The 17,140-nt window shown below is 46.0% G+C and overlaps 1 protein-coding gene across 3 annotated transcripts in view; it reads right to left on the bottom strand.

Moving 5' to 3' along the window:
- SLCO3A1 (solute carrier organic anion transporter family member 3A1) overlaps positions 1–17,140 on the bottom strand; it is a 120,479-nt gene that overhangs the window by 96,338 nt on the left and 7,001 nt on the right. Inside the window, exons 1-2 of one of the 3 annotated variants that reach the window (XM_085233612.1) lie at positions 2,675–2,756; positions 1,898–2,363 (exon numbers count right to left, since the gene is read on the bottom strand). In XM_085233612.1, coding sequence (XP_085089738.1) covers positions 1,898–2,198 — 301 coding nt within the window. In that variant the 5' untranslated portion in view covers positions 2,199–2,363; positions 2,675–2,756. The other 2 variants (XM_085233613.1, XM_010717501.3) reach the window with 2 other exon arrangements.

Below are 17,140 nucleotides of genomic sequence, written 5' to 3'. Positions count from 1 at the left end.
CACGCACTTCCAACAGCTTCCTCTCCATTTATATTCACTCACAGAGCAATATTTCTCCTGTTCATTTTTTGCTGTTAGCCTGTATTTTTAATAACCCAACCAAATGCAGTTTGATGTCAGAATTAATCATCCCCTATTCCAAAACCTACTTGTGATGGATAGGTTGGGAGAGGACAGATATTGAACTTCATTGCCGGCATGGCTGATAGGTTGGGTGCACACATGTTCTCTTTCACACCCCACAGTTCACATGTACACACTCAGATTGGGAATCCCATAAGCAAAGCCAGTAATTTCACTTTTTTTTTTTTTGCAGTCTACCTGTAGAAAGGAACCCTATACAGTTAAATGCATATTTCTGAAGGAAGCACATAGTAAGCAGAAGTCATTTTCTTCTGGCAGCGTTTTCCCAGCCACAGCTGATCTGCCAACTTTATTTAAATAAGTTATTTTAGCATACAAGATGAATGTATCTAAGGACCAAGAAGAATCACTCTTCCTAATCTTCCTCTTACACACCCTCCTTAATCCTGTTCTTAGACATGAAGCATTGCTTAAAAACACCCATGGAACAGACTGAAAGTTGCTGCTTCTTCATATCTTTTTTTTTTTTTTTTTTTTTTTTTAATTCCAAATTCCAGCTCATCATTTACAATGCTGGCAAAGCTGCCCCAGTGAATTTAGTCTCATCATTCACCTTTGGGCTGTATAGTATCATGTATTCTACTTATCACCCAGCTCTGTCCAGTGGATCCCTCACAAGCCCTTATAGAACAAAGGGACAGAAATACCAGGATTTTATGGCCAGTGACAGGAAAACATGGACACGCTTTGAATATGCAGAAGAACCTCTAAGTCACGTAGGAACACATCCAGGAATGCCACGCTGTGTAGCTGTGCTATCCCAGGACACCTAATGCACTTCAGGTCAGTAGGACTGCCCAGCTTTGGCCACAGCTGTGTTCAGTTATGGCTGGGACCTTGCTAAACATCATAGCAAGGAGAGAACTGATGGCAATGTCCATTCAGCTGATGGCTGAAAGCCTGGAGAGGGATGAAAGCACAAGTGCACAGAGCTTTAGATCCTAGAAATAATACTAACAACTGCAGAAGAAACACGTTTACAGCAGCACATACTTAAACTTTATTGTGATTTATTGTGTTAGAGCCATTTAACTGGTGACAAGCACTGCAGACAGAAGGATGAATGAGCCAAGCTAGTGAAGTTTTTGGTTTTGTTTTCTCCCCCCCAGGTGAACAACTTCACCCACAGCACCCACTTTAAATCTGCTGCAGTGGGTACTACTGCTGAAACCAATGAGCACTTTATGACAACCAGAGATGCTTCACTGGGTTACTCAACCCAAATTTCATATCTTAGACATCTGGAATACCTTTGAAATGTCATCACCACAATAATGAGCTCAACTCTGGGCTCAGCATATCTTAAAGCAGACATCACCAGCTTCTTCATCTCCTTTTGTTACATGGGTCACATTATTTGGCGCCCCACTGCAGTACATTGGGTCACAGCACCTACTCTGTAACAGCCCCTGCTTGCTAAAACATGATGGTGGAAATGACAAGGCATGCATCTCCTTTTCAGTCAACCTTAAACGACCAGTATCAGAATTTAAAGCAACCTGGGCAAACAACAGCTTCCTAACTATTCACTCTCCATTACCACGGCTGTCAATCTTTACCATAGCTACAACAAAAGAAAATATCAAGGTGCTTCCCTGCTGCTTACTATCACTTGAGTACAGACCAGTGCCACCTTACCTTCACAAGCACAGCACCACAGAGAGAAGAAACCTGAAGGCAGCCCTTCCACCGGCAACAAGTAGGACAAAAGCAACACGGAAAAACTTCCAGTGAGAAGTTAACAGAGCCTTACCTATGTACAGAGAGGAATCTTTCCGCCTCACGTGGTCGTCAATGTAGGAAACTCCCAGGGGCTGGACAGGGGTAGCACCAATGCCCAGGAGGACCTGTGCTCCAATGAGCAGCAAGTACATCATGTTGGTGGCAGTCCGATTCCTGCAGATAAGGTCCGGGTCTGGTCCCTCATCACTGGTGGACCCATTGGCAGCACATACATCCCTCCCTTCAGCTCCCCAGCGTATTTCCCCTGATTCGTATTCGTACTGGTGGGTCAGAAATTCAGGCAACGCGGAAAGGAGGGCACCCAAGGCCATGACAATCCCTCCACATCCTATCAAGCGTGGTCTGTGTCCTCGGGCTCCGAAGTAGCTCACAAAAAGGATGAGGGCCAGGTTGCCGATTTCAAAGCTGCTGGCAATGACACCCACGTCTGCGCTCTGGAGGTTGAATCGCCGCTCCAAGGTGGTTAAAACACTCACCTGCAACAGAGAAATCCAGAGAGAGTTACTGAAAGGGAATGAAAACCGTTTTCTGTCCTCCCTGTACGCCTTGCGAATCCTTGCACATACTTGGCTCGCATGCTAGCACAAGTTTAGGAAGCCAGTCAGAGACAGCAATGCACAAATAGGCAATTTGGCTGGCATAGAAGGCTTCCATTAAAGCATTTAAATAAAACGGTGATCAAATGGCTTAAACTGTTCGTGGATTAGTTAATGACTGAGATCTTCAATTACAGAATAGCCTTGAGAAGACAAGCAAATTAAGATTTACATAGAAGATTTAAACCTACTATGAAGAAGGAAAAGTGTAACGTGGTGGCTATTTAACTTGAAAAAGAGGCACAGGAATAGTCGTCAATCTCAAGACTGATGCAAAAAGGAATGACCTGTTCTTTGTATTCAAAAGGGGCAGGATAAGAAGCGACAAGCTGAAATGACAGCAAAGCTGACTCAGATTAAACACAAGGTTGGGGGGGGGGGGGGGGGGGGGGGAAAGCAGCCTTCTGATGGCAAGGGATGTCAGGCATGCAAATATACTGCCTGAAGAGGCTGCAGGGCTACTGGAAAAGAACACAGAGCAGCATCTCTTAGGAACACTACAGGTATGACTGATCTTGCCACAGGGCAGGAAGATGGATCTGGTGATCTAAAGGCATCTACCAGTCTTGATTACGTGGGGCAATGAAACGCACCGTGGGTTTTACACAGTGGTCAAAACCCTGAGCAATGGGGGAGGGAGGGGAAGATGAAACACTGGGCACCTCACTTGCTGCCATCCTTGTTCAACAGAGAAAACTCAGTGCATTCTCATGTCTGAAGCAGTGTCTGATCTACATAGGAAAATAAAGAAATATAATCTTGAACGTGTCACAGAAACACCAAAAGCTTTTCCCTTAGATAAAAGACTACCTCGTTTTTCAGAATGCAAAAGATGACGACACTTAAGGTTGTCCTAAAACAGGCAACTTTTGCTGTTAAAAAGAGCCACACCATGCTGTAAAGACCTCACAGCAGAAGGTAGCCCCTGGATAGAGTAAAAATAGCCTCCCGCTGGAGGCACTGAAAATCTTTGCTGATAAACCTCACGAAGCAGGAGCCAGTCTGACCGACTTTGAAGTATTCTGACAGCAGCTCTTCTCCGGGGGCAGCTGGCCTCTGCTAGGGTAGAGCAGGGCACAGCCTGGACAAAGACAGCCCCATGAGCAACACGAGGGAAAGACAGCAGGAGCAGCCCCTCTGCTCTGCATAAGCAAAAGCCCTGAGACTTCAGCCAGAGAGGTGCCCAGAGTCAGGCCTACAAGAATCACTTATCAGGATTTTTGAGTATTCAGCCTTTGTCCTGTACAAACAGTTATCATTTTATGTCAGTGCTCAGATTCAGGAGCCAAGAACTAAGCAAGGGGAAAAATAAAAAAAGCAAAGAGAACCACAACCTAAAAACCTGAGCCCTCTGACTGAAGACAACCCCACAGCAAAGCCAAGTGAAGGTATGTGCGTGTCTGAGAGAGAGGAGACTGCTGCTCCATCTGGAACGCAGGGTGCAGCTCCTGCTGGGTGAGACAGTGCTGGAATTCACTGGGAGAAATGCTGACCTTGTGCATGATGGCACAGCACAGCCTGTCCCTGCTGCAGCGAGCTCAGCCGCTCTGTTTGGCAAACAGTGCCTGAGTGCACATCTAAGGGAGATGTCATTGTTCCCGACCCTCTGTGGGACCCGGCTGAGCAGCTGGGGACAGACACAGTTGCAGCAAAGCAGAGCTATGTATACAGCATCCTGCTGCCCAAGGCTGCCCCACCAGGCACTCCATTTATCACCCACAGCATGGATTGGTTTTACCGCAAGATGTGAGCTAATAGCGTCAGTGCATCGCACCAGCAGGGCTCCAGCCCCACGCAGCAAACATCAGCAACTCCTGCAGGCAGCATAAAGCCAGGCTCTGTGGACCCCTTCATGCTCCTGGACTCCAAGCACAACTTCCAGCCGCTTAAATGGAAGTTGATGGAGTTCAGCTGCTGACCTCAGAGGCAAAAATCACATCCACATTGCCCATTTCTGAGCCATACTCACATAGGAAACTCCTAATTATACATTTCAGCTGTGTAAACTGAGGCACAGAGAGCCAAATGTTAGTGAGGCAAGTACAGATGGAATTAATTCATGATGGAATAACTCAGGATGGTTGATCTGAAGCTAAGAGAAGCTATTTCCCAGTGTGAGTAGGTATTAACTAGTTTTGGAAGTCTCTCCTGCATTTGAACCTGCCTGCCAAATTGTCAGCTTTTACCATGCATTCATAAGTAACTTAAAAGCAGGCTGGCATTTAGAAACACTTTGGTGCCATGGCAGAGTGCTCAGATTTCGGAAAACTGGATTCCAGACTGCACCTTTCCTACATGAAACTCACAGTGACAGGGACAGTACACCACTGACAAACCTGGGAATTAGTACCAGCAGCCCCACCTGTCATTCTGCTCTCACTTCAGTTGGACTTGGGTTGTCCTTTCCCTTTTGTAATAGAACACAGTAGGGAGGGAGACTCAGTCTGCATTACTCCACGGTGCTGCTTTACTCTTCACTAACAGCTTCTTGCTTTGCTTTGGTGAAGAGACAAAAAGGAAAGGAGAAAGACCAAACTCCAACCGTCCTGATAAAGCAGGCAGGAGTTTATTCCTCTATTAAGTGATGTATCACACATCAGCCTCAAGCACCCAGAAGAAAGCAGCATCTGAGAGTGAAGCGCTGACACCAGCATTAGCAGAGCGGGCTCCAAAACACCCACAGCAATTGGGGGGGGAGCAAAAACCAAAGCCCAAAATAGGACTGGAAAATAAACAGGAAAAATGTCAACATGCAGATTTTGCATCAGAGAGCACCAGCAACAACTGCATTACATCCAGAGTGGCAGCAGCTGAGAGAGCACAGCCCAAATCCTTGCTTTAACATTGGCCGTGACCTTAAATACACACGCTGCCTACAATGCTGGCATTAGCATAGCTGAGATGTTACTAGCATTAATTCAAAGCCAACCTCTGCCCGTGGCTAAAATCATTCTTCCGTTCTCTCCTACACCCCACATTTACATGGCTTTCTGTGTGCAAGCATCTCCCAGCTGTAACCTGACTGATAGCTGCAGTCTGCATGCGGGAAGCTGCTGCTGCCCTTGTAACTGCTGGATCAGAAGACAGCACTGCGCTGCCCATATTTCCCCAGCAGATCAGCCATGGCAGCTCCCAGACACGAGCTCTATTTACCGAGAGTTATGTAAATGTTGCAAAAGGCACCACAGGTCCCTGTGAAATACTGACATCACGTGAAAGGGCTGTGAGGATTAGAAAGAGTTGCTGTGTGCTGAGAGCAGGGTGAGCACAGCCCACACGGATGCTGGTTCAGCATAAGGGATGCAAGAGGCTGGAGCAGCACTGGGGCTTCAGGTGGACAACCTCTTGTTAAAATGCAGTGGGATGCAGCCTGCAGCAGGAGCTGTGAGTTTGCTGTTTCCTGGCTAAAAGCAGCTCTGCTTTGCCTAGATCCCCGCTGCTCATGCGTCCTTACATCCGTGTGCCCTATAGCCCAGGCCTGAACAGGTCACCAGGGTGCTGTATCTGCCTTGTGCTGCAGCACTGCACACACACCAGCCTGCCAGTCCCATTCCCATCACCTCCTGCAGCAGGAATTGCCTTTCCATCCCCAGCTACATCCTCTGCCTCCTCAGTTCCCACTCAAGACATCTCCCACCCAGCACTAAGGTTTAGCTATGGCACTAGATACCAACAGCTGCTGCTTTGCAAGTTCACGCTCCTCCAGGGTAAGCCTGCACAAGATACACCAACTGAACTACTGTAACCTGCACCACTTTGGGCACCTGCACAGTGTCCTCAGAAGAAAGCCAGGCTGGGGATCTAAAGAAATCATGTAACCCGGCCTTCTGCCTTTGTGAACACATAACCTAACACACAATGACCACAAGTAATTAAAGCTCATTGTACATTATCTGCGAGCTCACAGACCTCATCTCCCTCCTCTTCTTACAGTGCCAGGGAAGGCTGCACTCCTGTCTGCCTCAGTCATGTCCAAACACTCACAGGGATCTGGGCTGAAGAGTCCCTACCAAGTCTACTCTGAAACACTTCACTATGATTGAAAAAAAGGAAAGTGATCTCACGTTATGCACACAGTAACAAACTTCCTACAGTAAAGGAGAAAAAAAAAATAAAAGAAATCAATCATCAGCTTGAATTTTTTTCAGCCAAAGCGACTTTTATTGCCATCCCTGTAACCAAACCCAGGGAAGCTTTTGTGCCTTTCTGGCCTTAGTTCAATAATACTTGCTCACATTCATCATTCTTGTCTGCCCCAAATCTATAGATCTTGGCGTTTCTGAGTGATGGCACATTTGTTCTCTCTATAGGCTGTTTATTTTGCATTAATGCTCAGCAAAAATGCAATCTGCAGACCTGCCTCACACTATTGCCCCACTTTATCACTAAGAAATGAATCGAAAGCTGGGGGCATGGTTATGGAGTCACATATATAGCGCACTGAAAATGGATATCATATTGTTCCTATCTCCAATGATCAAGTCATATTCACCCACAGAGTCTACAGATAAGTTCATTGTATTAATAATACGGAGTTATATATAGAAAACACATCGACTTTATGCCTGAAGGGCCTTTTTTAAAGGCTTCTTTTTAATGTAAAATACATTTTCCTCAGTTATGTGGTAAGAGATCGGACTTGAAGAGACATGTCTGCAGCGCTAAAGGGTGTAAAATAATTGCCTGGCAACTCAGTTCCCAAAGGAAAACAAACGCCAACCGTCTCCCACAGTCTCCATTAAAAACTGGGAAAGTCAGGTTTCCTCAAAGAGCCAAAGGAGCCATCCTGGAACAAGCACAGCCAGTCCCACGTGCCTTCAACCTCCTTTCTTTGGCTGTCCCCTGGGCCACCCTTCCAGCACCCAAGCAGGACAGGGCTAAGGGAATGGTGAGGCTATGGGCACGGCCCAGTCAGGCTGCCGATCACTCCTTTCAACACCTCCTCAATTTCCACCGATGGGAACGATGTTCTCACTGCAGATGCTGACACCTGTGCTGGCTTTGGGCATGTGAATGCACGGGAAAACAAAAAAGGGTGGTGAGCCCAACACACCCAGGCTGGCTCCGCTCAGGGGCTGGAAATAGTCTCTGCATAGAAATTTGCATTCACGTGACAGGGATAATAGACGCTGCAGCTGAACCTCTGCTGGGAAGTAGGGTGTTATTAGCTTGACTGTTGCTGCTGGCCTAGAAACAGCATAGGCGCATGCACCAGTAAATCTGCAAGTTCCTGTGCTGGTGCCAGTATGAATTTACAGCTCGGATCCATGCTCTGCTCCACTGCCTGGTACGGGCAATTTAGTCCATATTCTAGGGACCAGCTCTGAGCTTATTGATGAGGTCCAAGTTAAGCACATGCTCAAGGTCAGGATTTTCAGTGGCCTGAGCAGAAAGGAGACTATTCCATGCAGCAAGAGAAGCACAGCACTCCTGCTTGAGAAGGATGCATGTCTCCTTCCTTCCTTGCTGCAAGTAGAAATCTTTCTGCTACTTCTCATATCGCACTGTGCCTCAGTAGCCCATATTTTGGTAGCCATAGCACTTTCCACCATTTCAGCAAGCGTGAGATCCATACAGATCAAATGTGCAACATAAAAATTAACCTCTGTGGAGCAGACAATCATTGCAGCAACCACCACTGAGGTGCTGCTACCTTCAGCATCTGCTTCCAAAGGATCCCTATGGGATAGCAGGGACTGGCCCCTTTCCGTTCCTCCCCTCAGGAAGAGCAAAGAGTGCTGCCCCATTTGAAGAGATAGGAGCACAGAGGCTGTCAGGGGGTGTTAATTGCAGCCTTCCCCCTCACGTCCATCATGAAACGACACTGAGTCACCAGCAGCTCAAAATAGACACAGGTACATAGCACCAGGCCACACCAAACTACGTAGAGAAGCCTGAAAAGCTTTTTCTGTTGCTCTGAAACAGACACATCACATTTCTTCCTCTCTACAAAACCCTTCTGACGTCCCAACCTATGGGAATATTATCACTGCCACTGACTCAGTGTCCACACAGCCCTTCTGCTCCCAAGCTTGCCGAAGATTCACCTCACTGTATGAATACAGGTGATATTTCAGTCTCTGACAAATTATCTGCATAAATATACCCAGTGCTGGAACCCATTTGTAGCCCACACTTCCCTTTAGCAGCACGCATACAATAAAGCTAGCAGGCAAACAAACCCTTATTTTTAAGCGTTGTGTCACTTTCATTGGCAGCAAAAGAACACATTGTGAACATGCACAGAGCTCAGGCCTCAACCCCAGCACAGAACAGCACTGCTGGCACATTTCAGACCGGGAGGAGCATGAATTCCACGCGCAATAAGCACACAGCAGCAGGGGTTCACAGAAAGGGGCCAGCTCAGCTGTGAAAGCAAACAGCCACAGGAATGCATCAGAGCATCTCTGATACATTCAGAAGCAGATTTTTTTTCTTGTGACCAATGAGCAACTGAATGGAGCCAGACAAAAAGTAACCTGAACTGTACCATACCAACTTAAATGCAGGCTCCTACAGAGAGACAGCTACCCCTGACACAAACAGGGCTGCAGTAAGATCCACCCGTGGGCCCTGAACTGTGCAAACAGGGCACCTTCATCCTGGGTTCAGCTCCAGACCAGGGGCTCCGATCTGCAGTGTGCAGACAGGTCAGTGGAAACACAGAGAAGAGATGGGGTTCACATCTCCGGGGGCTCTTACTGCAAAAAAAACCCTCTTCTACGGGCCACCAAAGCACCAGAGAGGCAGGATTCTGACCTGCAACACTGCAAGGCCATCATTTCACTCTTTGCCTCTCCCCCCCCCCAAATTAATGCAGATCTGCAGTGAAGACTTTACACTGTAAGCAGGGCTACTTACCACAACAGAAACCACAATGCAAGCCTGATAAGAAAACCTGTCATGCAAAGGACTTCACGTTATCTTAATTTATGATGAAAAGCTGAATTCGGGACTAAGAGTTGTACTGAGTCATGTCACAGCGCAGGTGTGAGACCCGCAGAGCTGACTGCAGCATCTCTCCCAGCACCAGGAGAGAAGCAGGGCAAAAGTGACACATGCAGGGCACTCTGAAGCAGCGTTAATACAAGGCTTTGATAGATGCTGAATTCATTTTTCAAAGTTGGAGGACAGCAGTGATTATATAAAGGCTGTATGCTGAGAGAGGAGGGCTTCTGACAGGTCCTGCTCCTTTTCCCCCCCCATCTGCTTTGGTTCTGATATGTCTTAGGTTCCACTCCCCACCATGGATGCGCGGCTACAGCAAACAGGAACTCAGCTTAAAGAGAACTTAGAGCCGTTTCTCATCAACCAGAACAAAAATACTTCTGTTTAGTAAGTGATGGGAGGAAGGAAGCCACTTAGAAGGGAACTAACAAAACAGCCATGTTGCATACTGACTCACAGCATTTTGTGGTAACTCACAAGATAAAGGCATAAAACTTCAAGTCTCTGCAGGTGGTGTTAGGGGTCTCCAGCACCCAAATGCCAACACCCCACGCCGGTCCCACAACCAGATGAGCTGCTTCTCCCCACCTCACACTGCAGCCCACACAAGAGCTGTCCGTGTCATCCTGCTCATTTGCTAAGTAACACCCTCCTACAGAGCTGCTTGCAAAGCACTGTGCTCTGCTTCCACGCCGTCCGAGAGTACAAAGGGGAGCTGTGTGCCTGCTGCTGCCGAGCTCCCCAATGTGGAGCAGGGCAGGCGTGGAGACGAGCGCAGAGCTTGTGGTGTAAACAGGCAAGGAGGCAGGGTGAGAAGGTGCTCTGACCTCTATTCCTGCCTGAGAACCTTGCTGTTATCTGAGTGCTTCAGGTGCAAAGAAGTAGGGTGCAAGTTGTGAAGGGCAGACCTGTGACATGTGCACATCAAAGCTGGGCAGCTCAGAGCACAGCACACCATGCAACTTTATATCCCCCCACCATCCTATCATCCCCACATTGCCACTTCGCTCCTGAACAGAAGGTGATTTACACTTGCCTTTTAAAATAACACACACACAAAAAAAAACCATACAGGCAATAAAAACCATCTTGTAGTTAAAGAATAATTAACTTTGAGATCTAGCTATTGCTTGCAGACTTCTTGTAGTCTCACTTGGACTCAACGCGTTCCCTGTAAAACAGATAGAAGCAATGAGATGCCTCACCAGATGACAGGAGCCCTGTTCCTTGGGGTTCACTACGAAGCGAGCTATCAAAAAGCCAATGAACAAATGTGTCTGCTGAGGCTGTACACACAGATGGCCAAATTTCACCCCATGCCTGCAGTACTAACAACCACTCTAGTTAGAGACAGGCACTGAAGAGCAGCTTACATGGTCCCCTCCCTCACTGTACAATCACCAGACCCTGCAAAATTCATTGAGCACACCCAAGAAAAACATAATCACCACCTGCTCCACTTAGCCACCAAAGCCTGAGATGAGCAAAGCACAATATTACAGGGTTGGAATGGCTTTGCATTCCTTGTTCAACACCATGCCAAACACCAGACCAAAAAATGAACACAAGCACATAACCCAGCATAATTAAGCCTCTGCTATGCCAGCAAAGCAGTCCAGGCAGTTCCTAACACAGGTTTCCTATACCAAAGGATGATGCTGGAGATATTTGCTGATGCATCCAGTCCACCCTCCATGGAGGAAGCTGGAAAACACGGGCTGTAAGTTACATTAATTCCAACTGTCTGATGGGTGTAGATCATTCTTTATGCAATTTTATTAGCTGCTAGGCTCAGTGTTCTGTCTGCTTTAATGTAAGCCTATTAAAGCTTTCCTTGTAGCTTCATGCCTGTTTTCTTCCCATGAGTATACCCCCAGCACCCATTTCGCATGCCACACTTCCATCTCTTTCTGCATTTCTTCATTCATTCTTCACAGACAGCTGTTACAGGAATGTCATTCCCTTTATACTCATCTCCCCCTGGTTCCTGCCTCCCAAAAGTACTAATTACAAGGCAGTTTATCAGCCAGGCACATAATGTTTAGTTTATAATTCCAGCCTGCTTCAAATGAAGCCAGGCACCATTGAAGCAATCCACTGCAATCAATAATAGGCAAAGAGATTTTTCAGAAGCACTTAAGTGGCTTTGGAACGAAAGTGCCATTTTCAAAGAGACACTTAGAGTAAGTCACTTCTGTCAATTTGACTGTGGCTCAGAAAGCATCTCTGAAAAATAATACCCTCAGGCTCTTCAATCCATCACTACCACAGAGCAAGTAAAGCAGCCCCAAATAAGACTTCCTGCAAAGGCTCAAAAAGCAAAGACTGAGTGTCCACAATCCCAGCCCACAAGATGCCCACAAAGTCTGGCTACACCATAACCACCAAAGCAGCTGATGGAGAGAAAAAAACCCAAAGAATGCCCGAGGAAGTCCACGACAAAGCCAGGAAATGAACTCCAGTGTCACAAGGCCCCAGTCTGCATCTTCACCAAGAACTGCATAAAGTAGCTGTTGCTTAGCCAACAAGCATTATTCCATGGCAAAGCGGTCTTCTCCCAGGTCTGCCACGTGTCACGTTGCTCAAATGCATATGCAAAGAGATTTCCTTGGGCACAGACATCAGTCTTGACTGATGAAGGAAGTCAGTTTGGACATGACAGCTCCAGACAGCCAACTGCAAAGCAAAACCCTGCCTTTAAAACATTACCCACATGTGGCTGGAGTTTTCTTCTATCCCGCCAAGATGCCACCATCAACAGACTCTGCCTAGAGAGAAGTTGCTCTGAAGAAACAAGTTGCTGCTTCCCTATTTATCTCCTGGTTTTGGGAGCAGCTGGGGCAAGGGAGAGAGCAGGGGTGCTGAGAATCAGATTGAAAGTGCCCAAATCATTGCAATATGTGGGAACAAATAAAGGAGAAAGCAAAGATCATTTTGGTTCCCGCTTGCATTTTCACTGCTGCAAAGTGCTGTGCATCTCTTAAAGGTAGCACACCATGAAGCCTCAGAGTGTGATCTCTGATAGAAATCCGTGATGTTCTGGCTATGCTCTACATCAGAATCACCAGACACGCTCCACTCATGCCAAAAGGCACTGATAATTAAACCAGAAGATGGTACTCTGCCACAGCCCGTTTGCAAAATACTTGCTTGTTTGGACCAACCACCAACCCCATCATACTACACTGTCATCTCAGCAAGTCATTTTGAAGTTGGGTGTATGTGAGTATTGAGCTGGGAGATTGAAGAACCAGGAAAAGCCCACTCAAGACACCAGACCACGTAACCTTCTATCGATTCTCAGACTCACAGTGGCTTCCACAAGAAAGCACTCAATTCAGTGAAGCCTTATAAAGTCCTCACAGCTCCACTTGATGGACTTTCCTCGTGTGTAGAAAGAGCTCTCCAAGCAGTGAAACTCTGCCTTCATAACTTCATTCCAGACTTTCCCTTCTTTGACTCAAAATCTTGACTATGCAAAATATCCAAGTGGTTTCAAGCTCTTATGCTGAGAAGTAAAAACATCATTTTCTGGATGCAAACCAGCCAGTTTATCCTCAACACAATGCTCTTGCTTCAGCAATGCAATGAAAGCAAAGAGAACTTTGCATGCAGATTTACCAGGGCTGTTACCTGGCCAACAGATTGCTCTCTGGACATCCATCCAGCCATAGAACACCCAAGATGTAAAGTATCAATACGGGAGCATCTTGAAAAAAAATGAACTACATGGGATCCTGGAAACTGTTCAGACACGTACATCAGAAGAACGCAATCTGCACTTAAAAACAGCAAAGATCTCATTCTAGAGGCTGCATTTACACCTTATTGTAGAAGCTGCACCCAAAGTTTCCCGGGAGTCATTACACACAACTACAGTGATTCATTAGGGATCTATTTAAATAACAAAGTAAAATAAAAAAATCTGGCTAAGGACTTGTCCAGCATTAAGCTGAATGATTCAAATCAGTAAGTTTGTCCTCAGCTTCAAGAGGCTAAACCTTAGGCCCCAAGCATGTTCACAAGAGAAAGCAAGAAGAAATCTGAACCTTCTGCCTTGTCTACGAGCACTGAGATTAAGAGCAATATGGCAGCCCTGATGTATCCTAATTTACAACAAACACTGGATGTCTGTATAAGGCCTGCATTTGGGAAAGCTTGTACCGTTAGCCAAACGACACAGCAAACTGCAAGCAGCAAACCCACAAAGCTGTGCCCATAGCACATGATTTGTTAGGATGACTTAACTTCAGTGCCCATCAAGCAACTTCCAAGCTATTTTCCAAATCCATTCATTCGCAGAAACATTTGTTAATACAGAAGTGGCATCAAATGAGCAAACAACCACTTAGAAGCGAGAAGTTTATTTAGCTACATGGGATGTTTGAAATAGCCTTTGCTCTTCAGTTCTTTCAAGTTGGTAGGTTTGAAGCTCAAGGATAGCAGGAAAGCATTTTGGTAACCTCATGCCAGCTTCCTTCATACACACTGTCTTTTTAACATTATTATTGCGGCTTGCAGAAAGAAAAGCACAAACCCCAGCACGGACCAGCACCACAGCTCAAGAGCTCAAACAAGCCATGAGGTTTTTGTTATCACCTTTTCATGACAGAAACACAAACCAGGTGGCAAACCACCCCACTGCACCAGAGCAAGACAACAGGAAGACAACATGGCATGCACATCCCTGCAGAAGCACAGTCGAGGTCAGGAGGTGATCACAGTGCTGAGCACCTCCAATGGGACCAATCAGGGGATCACACAAACCAGGGGATAATTCCCAAGGAATACTGTTGCCCTTCACAAACAGGCACCCCCAGACAAGGCAGCCCTTCAGCAGCAGCTCCTGCCCCTCAGCCAGCAGCTGCGCTGACTTCAGACATAAGGACCTGCATTATAACTAGCAAAAGGCAGCAGGAAACAAAGTGTGCATCTCATGCAGAGGCTGAAAGGCCCATTGTAATTAACTGCTCCCGGCCCTGTACTTTGCGCAAGACAAAAACAAAAACATTTTTCTGTTACTGGTAATCCCAAACAACTGCTGCCCTATTTCTCCTACAGGACCTACATGCTCAAGGTTCTCTCTTTGGCAGCGCTTGGTGAGCTCAACACCAAGCAACATGGACACCCTTCCACAGGAAAGGTAAAGCTTTCCAAACACTTCAGAGAGAAGAGCTTTACCAAACCGTGGCAATTACAGCTCTTTCTGCAGCTCAGAGAAACTACAAGAAGCAAACTTTTGGGCTGGAAAATGACAACTCCAAACATCAACTTGTTTTGTTTTTTTTTTTTTTTTGAAGTCAAGACCTTGTTACACATTGTGATTTTCCTGTTGATTCCCAATTAGAGGGAAATAAAACAAACTACCCCTAGTTTGGCATCTCAATATATTGTGCAACACTGCCAACAGTATCAGGAAGAGTAGCAACCATGCTTCCAGCAGATGGAAGTCATCAGCATGGCTCAACAAGCAGCAAGATACCACCAGGGCATCTCTCCTTCACATTGGCACAGGCTGTCCAAGAGGTGGTGGAGTCACCATCCCTGTTTAGTAAACATGGAGATGTGGCACTGAGAGATGTGGTTGGCGAGCATGGAGGATGAGTTGAGTTTGGACTGGGTGATCTTAGAGGTCTTTTCCAACCTTCATGACTCCATGATTCTTCCAAATTGTTTTCTTTCACTCAGTATTTGCAACTTCTCTTTGGGAAGCTTCTGATGCTGATCCTCTTTTTCCCTCAACATTCCTCAGTACAGATTAGTATGTCTACATCCAGGTCTGGTGTTATTCAGAAGTGTGGGGGATTTGTCCTGCTACTGTACAAAGCACATAACAGGCTCCCTGCAGCCTCTCACAGATTGCTTTCCAGCCACAGCGTGATGTACTCCAGCATCCTGGGAGAACTGCTCCCAGGCAATTCTCATTTCTATTGCTAAGTATGCACCTACCCCCGTATGCACAAAGCCAAGGAGTGGGAAGAGGTAGCAGCTATTTCATATCCTCCTTCCCAGAAATAAGGAACAAAACCCCTAAAATAACCTTTCTGCAGCTCTTACTGTTGCAACTCTACCAAAGAAAGCAAATCACATTTGCTGCTCAACACAGACCTCAACTATCAGGTATCACCTTGAAAAAATATGTTGTGTGTGTGTTCTTCAATGCTGCTCCTTATATATTGACCCAAGAACAATGACCATTTCAGTGCAGCAAGAAAATCTAACGTTCAGTGGGAGAATATACCACTAGAAGTGACATCCACTGAAGTGTTTCTATATTCTTCCACACCCACATCACAGATCCCTTCCCGAACAGCCACACTTTCATTTTCTTTGTGGGGGGAAAAAAAAAAAAATATAGAGAGAAAACGTTGGATTCAGACACAAACATCAAAGCACCAAAGAACTTGAAAGGAAATCTGACATAGTTGCTTCAGAAACCATAATGCTGATGAGTCACGAAGACCTCAATACAAGTGAATTATCCAGGTTCTTTCAAACACTTCACTGTCATTCTATGGATCACCGTAACACTGAATTTTAAGTCCTTCTCCAGCTTCGGCAAACTAAGGAGTTATGAATTACACAGACAAACAGCACAGTAAGTGTTTAAAAGGACAGTTAAATATTAAAAGTAAGAGAACTCTAGCAATCTCCGCCAAGAAAGCAGACCATTATGAAGCATGGAAAAAACAACTTTGCTCCCACACCTGCCCTTGCAGCCACACGTTTACAATTCATTGGGTCTGCTAGCATGCAGAAATCATCCATGGGATCACTGCAGACACTGAAAAGATAAAGATGTTTAGAAATATGGGGAGATGAACCATCTGCTTGACAGGGAGAAAGGATAGATATTATGAGGAAGGGACAACAGAAAGAAAAACAAAAATCAAACCAAAGCAAATTGCTTTTCTCCTTCCTGAACCACAGAAAAATAGACTAATAAATATTCCAACAAACCCGAAAGACTTTGCTTTTATGCTTGCTGCAAGCAGTCGTATAAAATTATGGATTGCTTTCAGGCACCGCCACAGTGCGAGCTCCTGTCATTGATCTGAAACTTCAGTGCAGTGTAGTGGAAAGAGGGAGCCTGTCTCCCTCCATTCAGTAAGGAATGTTTAGGTATCAAAATGCAGAAGCACATCACATCCAGAATAAGGTTGGAAGAGAAAGATGCTAAGTGGAGAGCTGAAGGAGTCTAATTTCAGCTCTGGTATCTTCCCTATCTTTGCTCCGTGGGAAGGGGCAGTTATAGTCATATTTGCTTCATAGGTTTTCAACTCTACGTGCATCCTCACTTGAAAACTGGGAAAAAGGGGTCAAGGAATCAGAATATCTTCAGCTGGAAGGACCACAAGGACCATCAATCCAACTCCTGGCTCCACACAGGTCTACCCAAAACCCATATTTCTGAGAGCATTTCTCCATGCTTGTGTCCATCTACTCAAACTGAAATATCTCAGACGTAGGGACCATCTCTCTGAGCCTTTACAGAAAGCTTCCCTAACTGGGCAGAGCCCTCCCTGCACCAACAGAAAGAAGTGCCAGATGCTGCAGAACTCCATCAACAGTTTGAATCACCATTAATTACACTGATACTGTACAAAGTGTGAAATCTCTTTCTTGTAGAGTAGGCAATGCCATTTGCAAGAAGTGGCACTGAAAGAATCAGAGAGTCTAAGAGTTGCAACACAGCGACCTGGAGACGG

This window comes from Meleagris gallopavo, chromosome 12 (genome assembly GCF_905368555.1).
Source record: "Meleagris gallopavo chromosome 12, MGAL_WU_HG_1.1, whole genome shotgun sequence".
NCBI classification, from domain to species: domain Eukaryota; kingdom Metazoa; phylum Chordata; class Aves; order Galliformes; family Phasianidae; genus Meleagris; species Meleagris gallopavo.
This window is presented reverse-complemented; position numbering and strand designations above follow the sequence as displayed.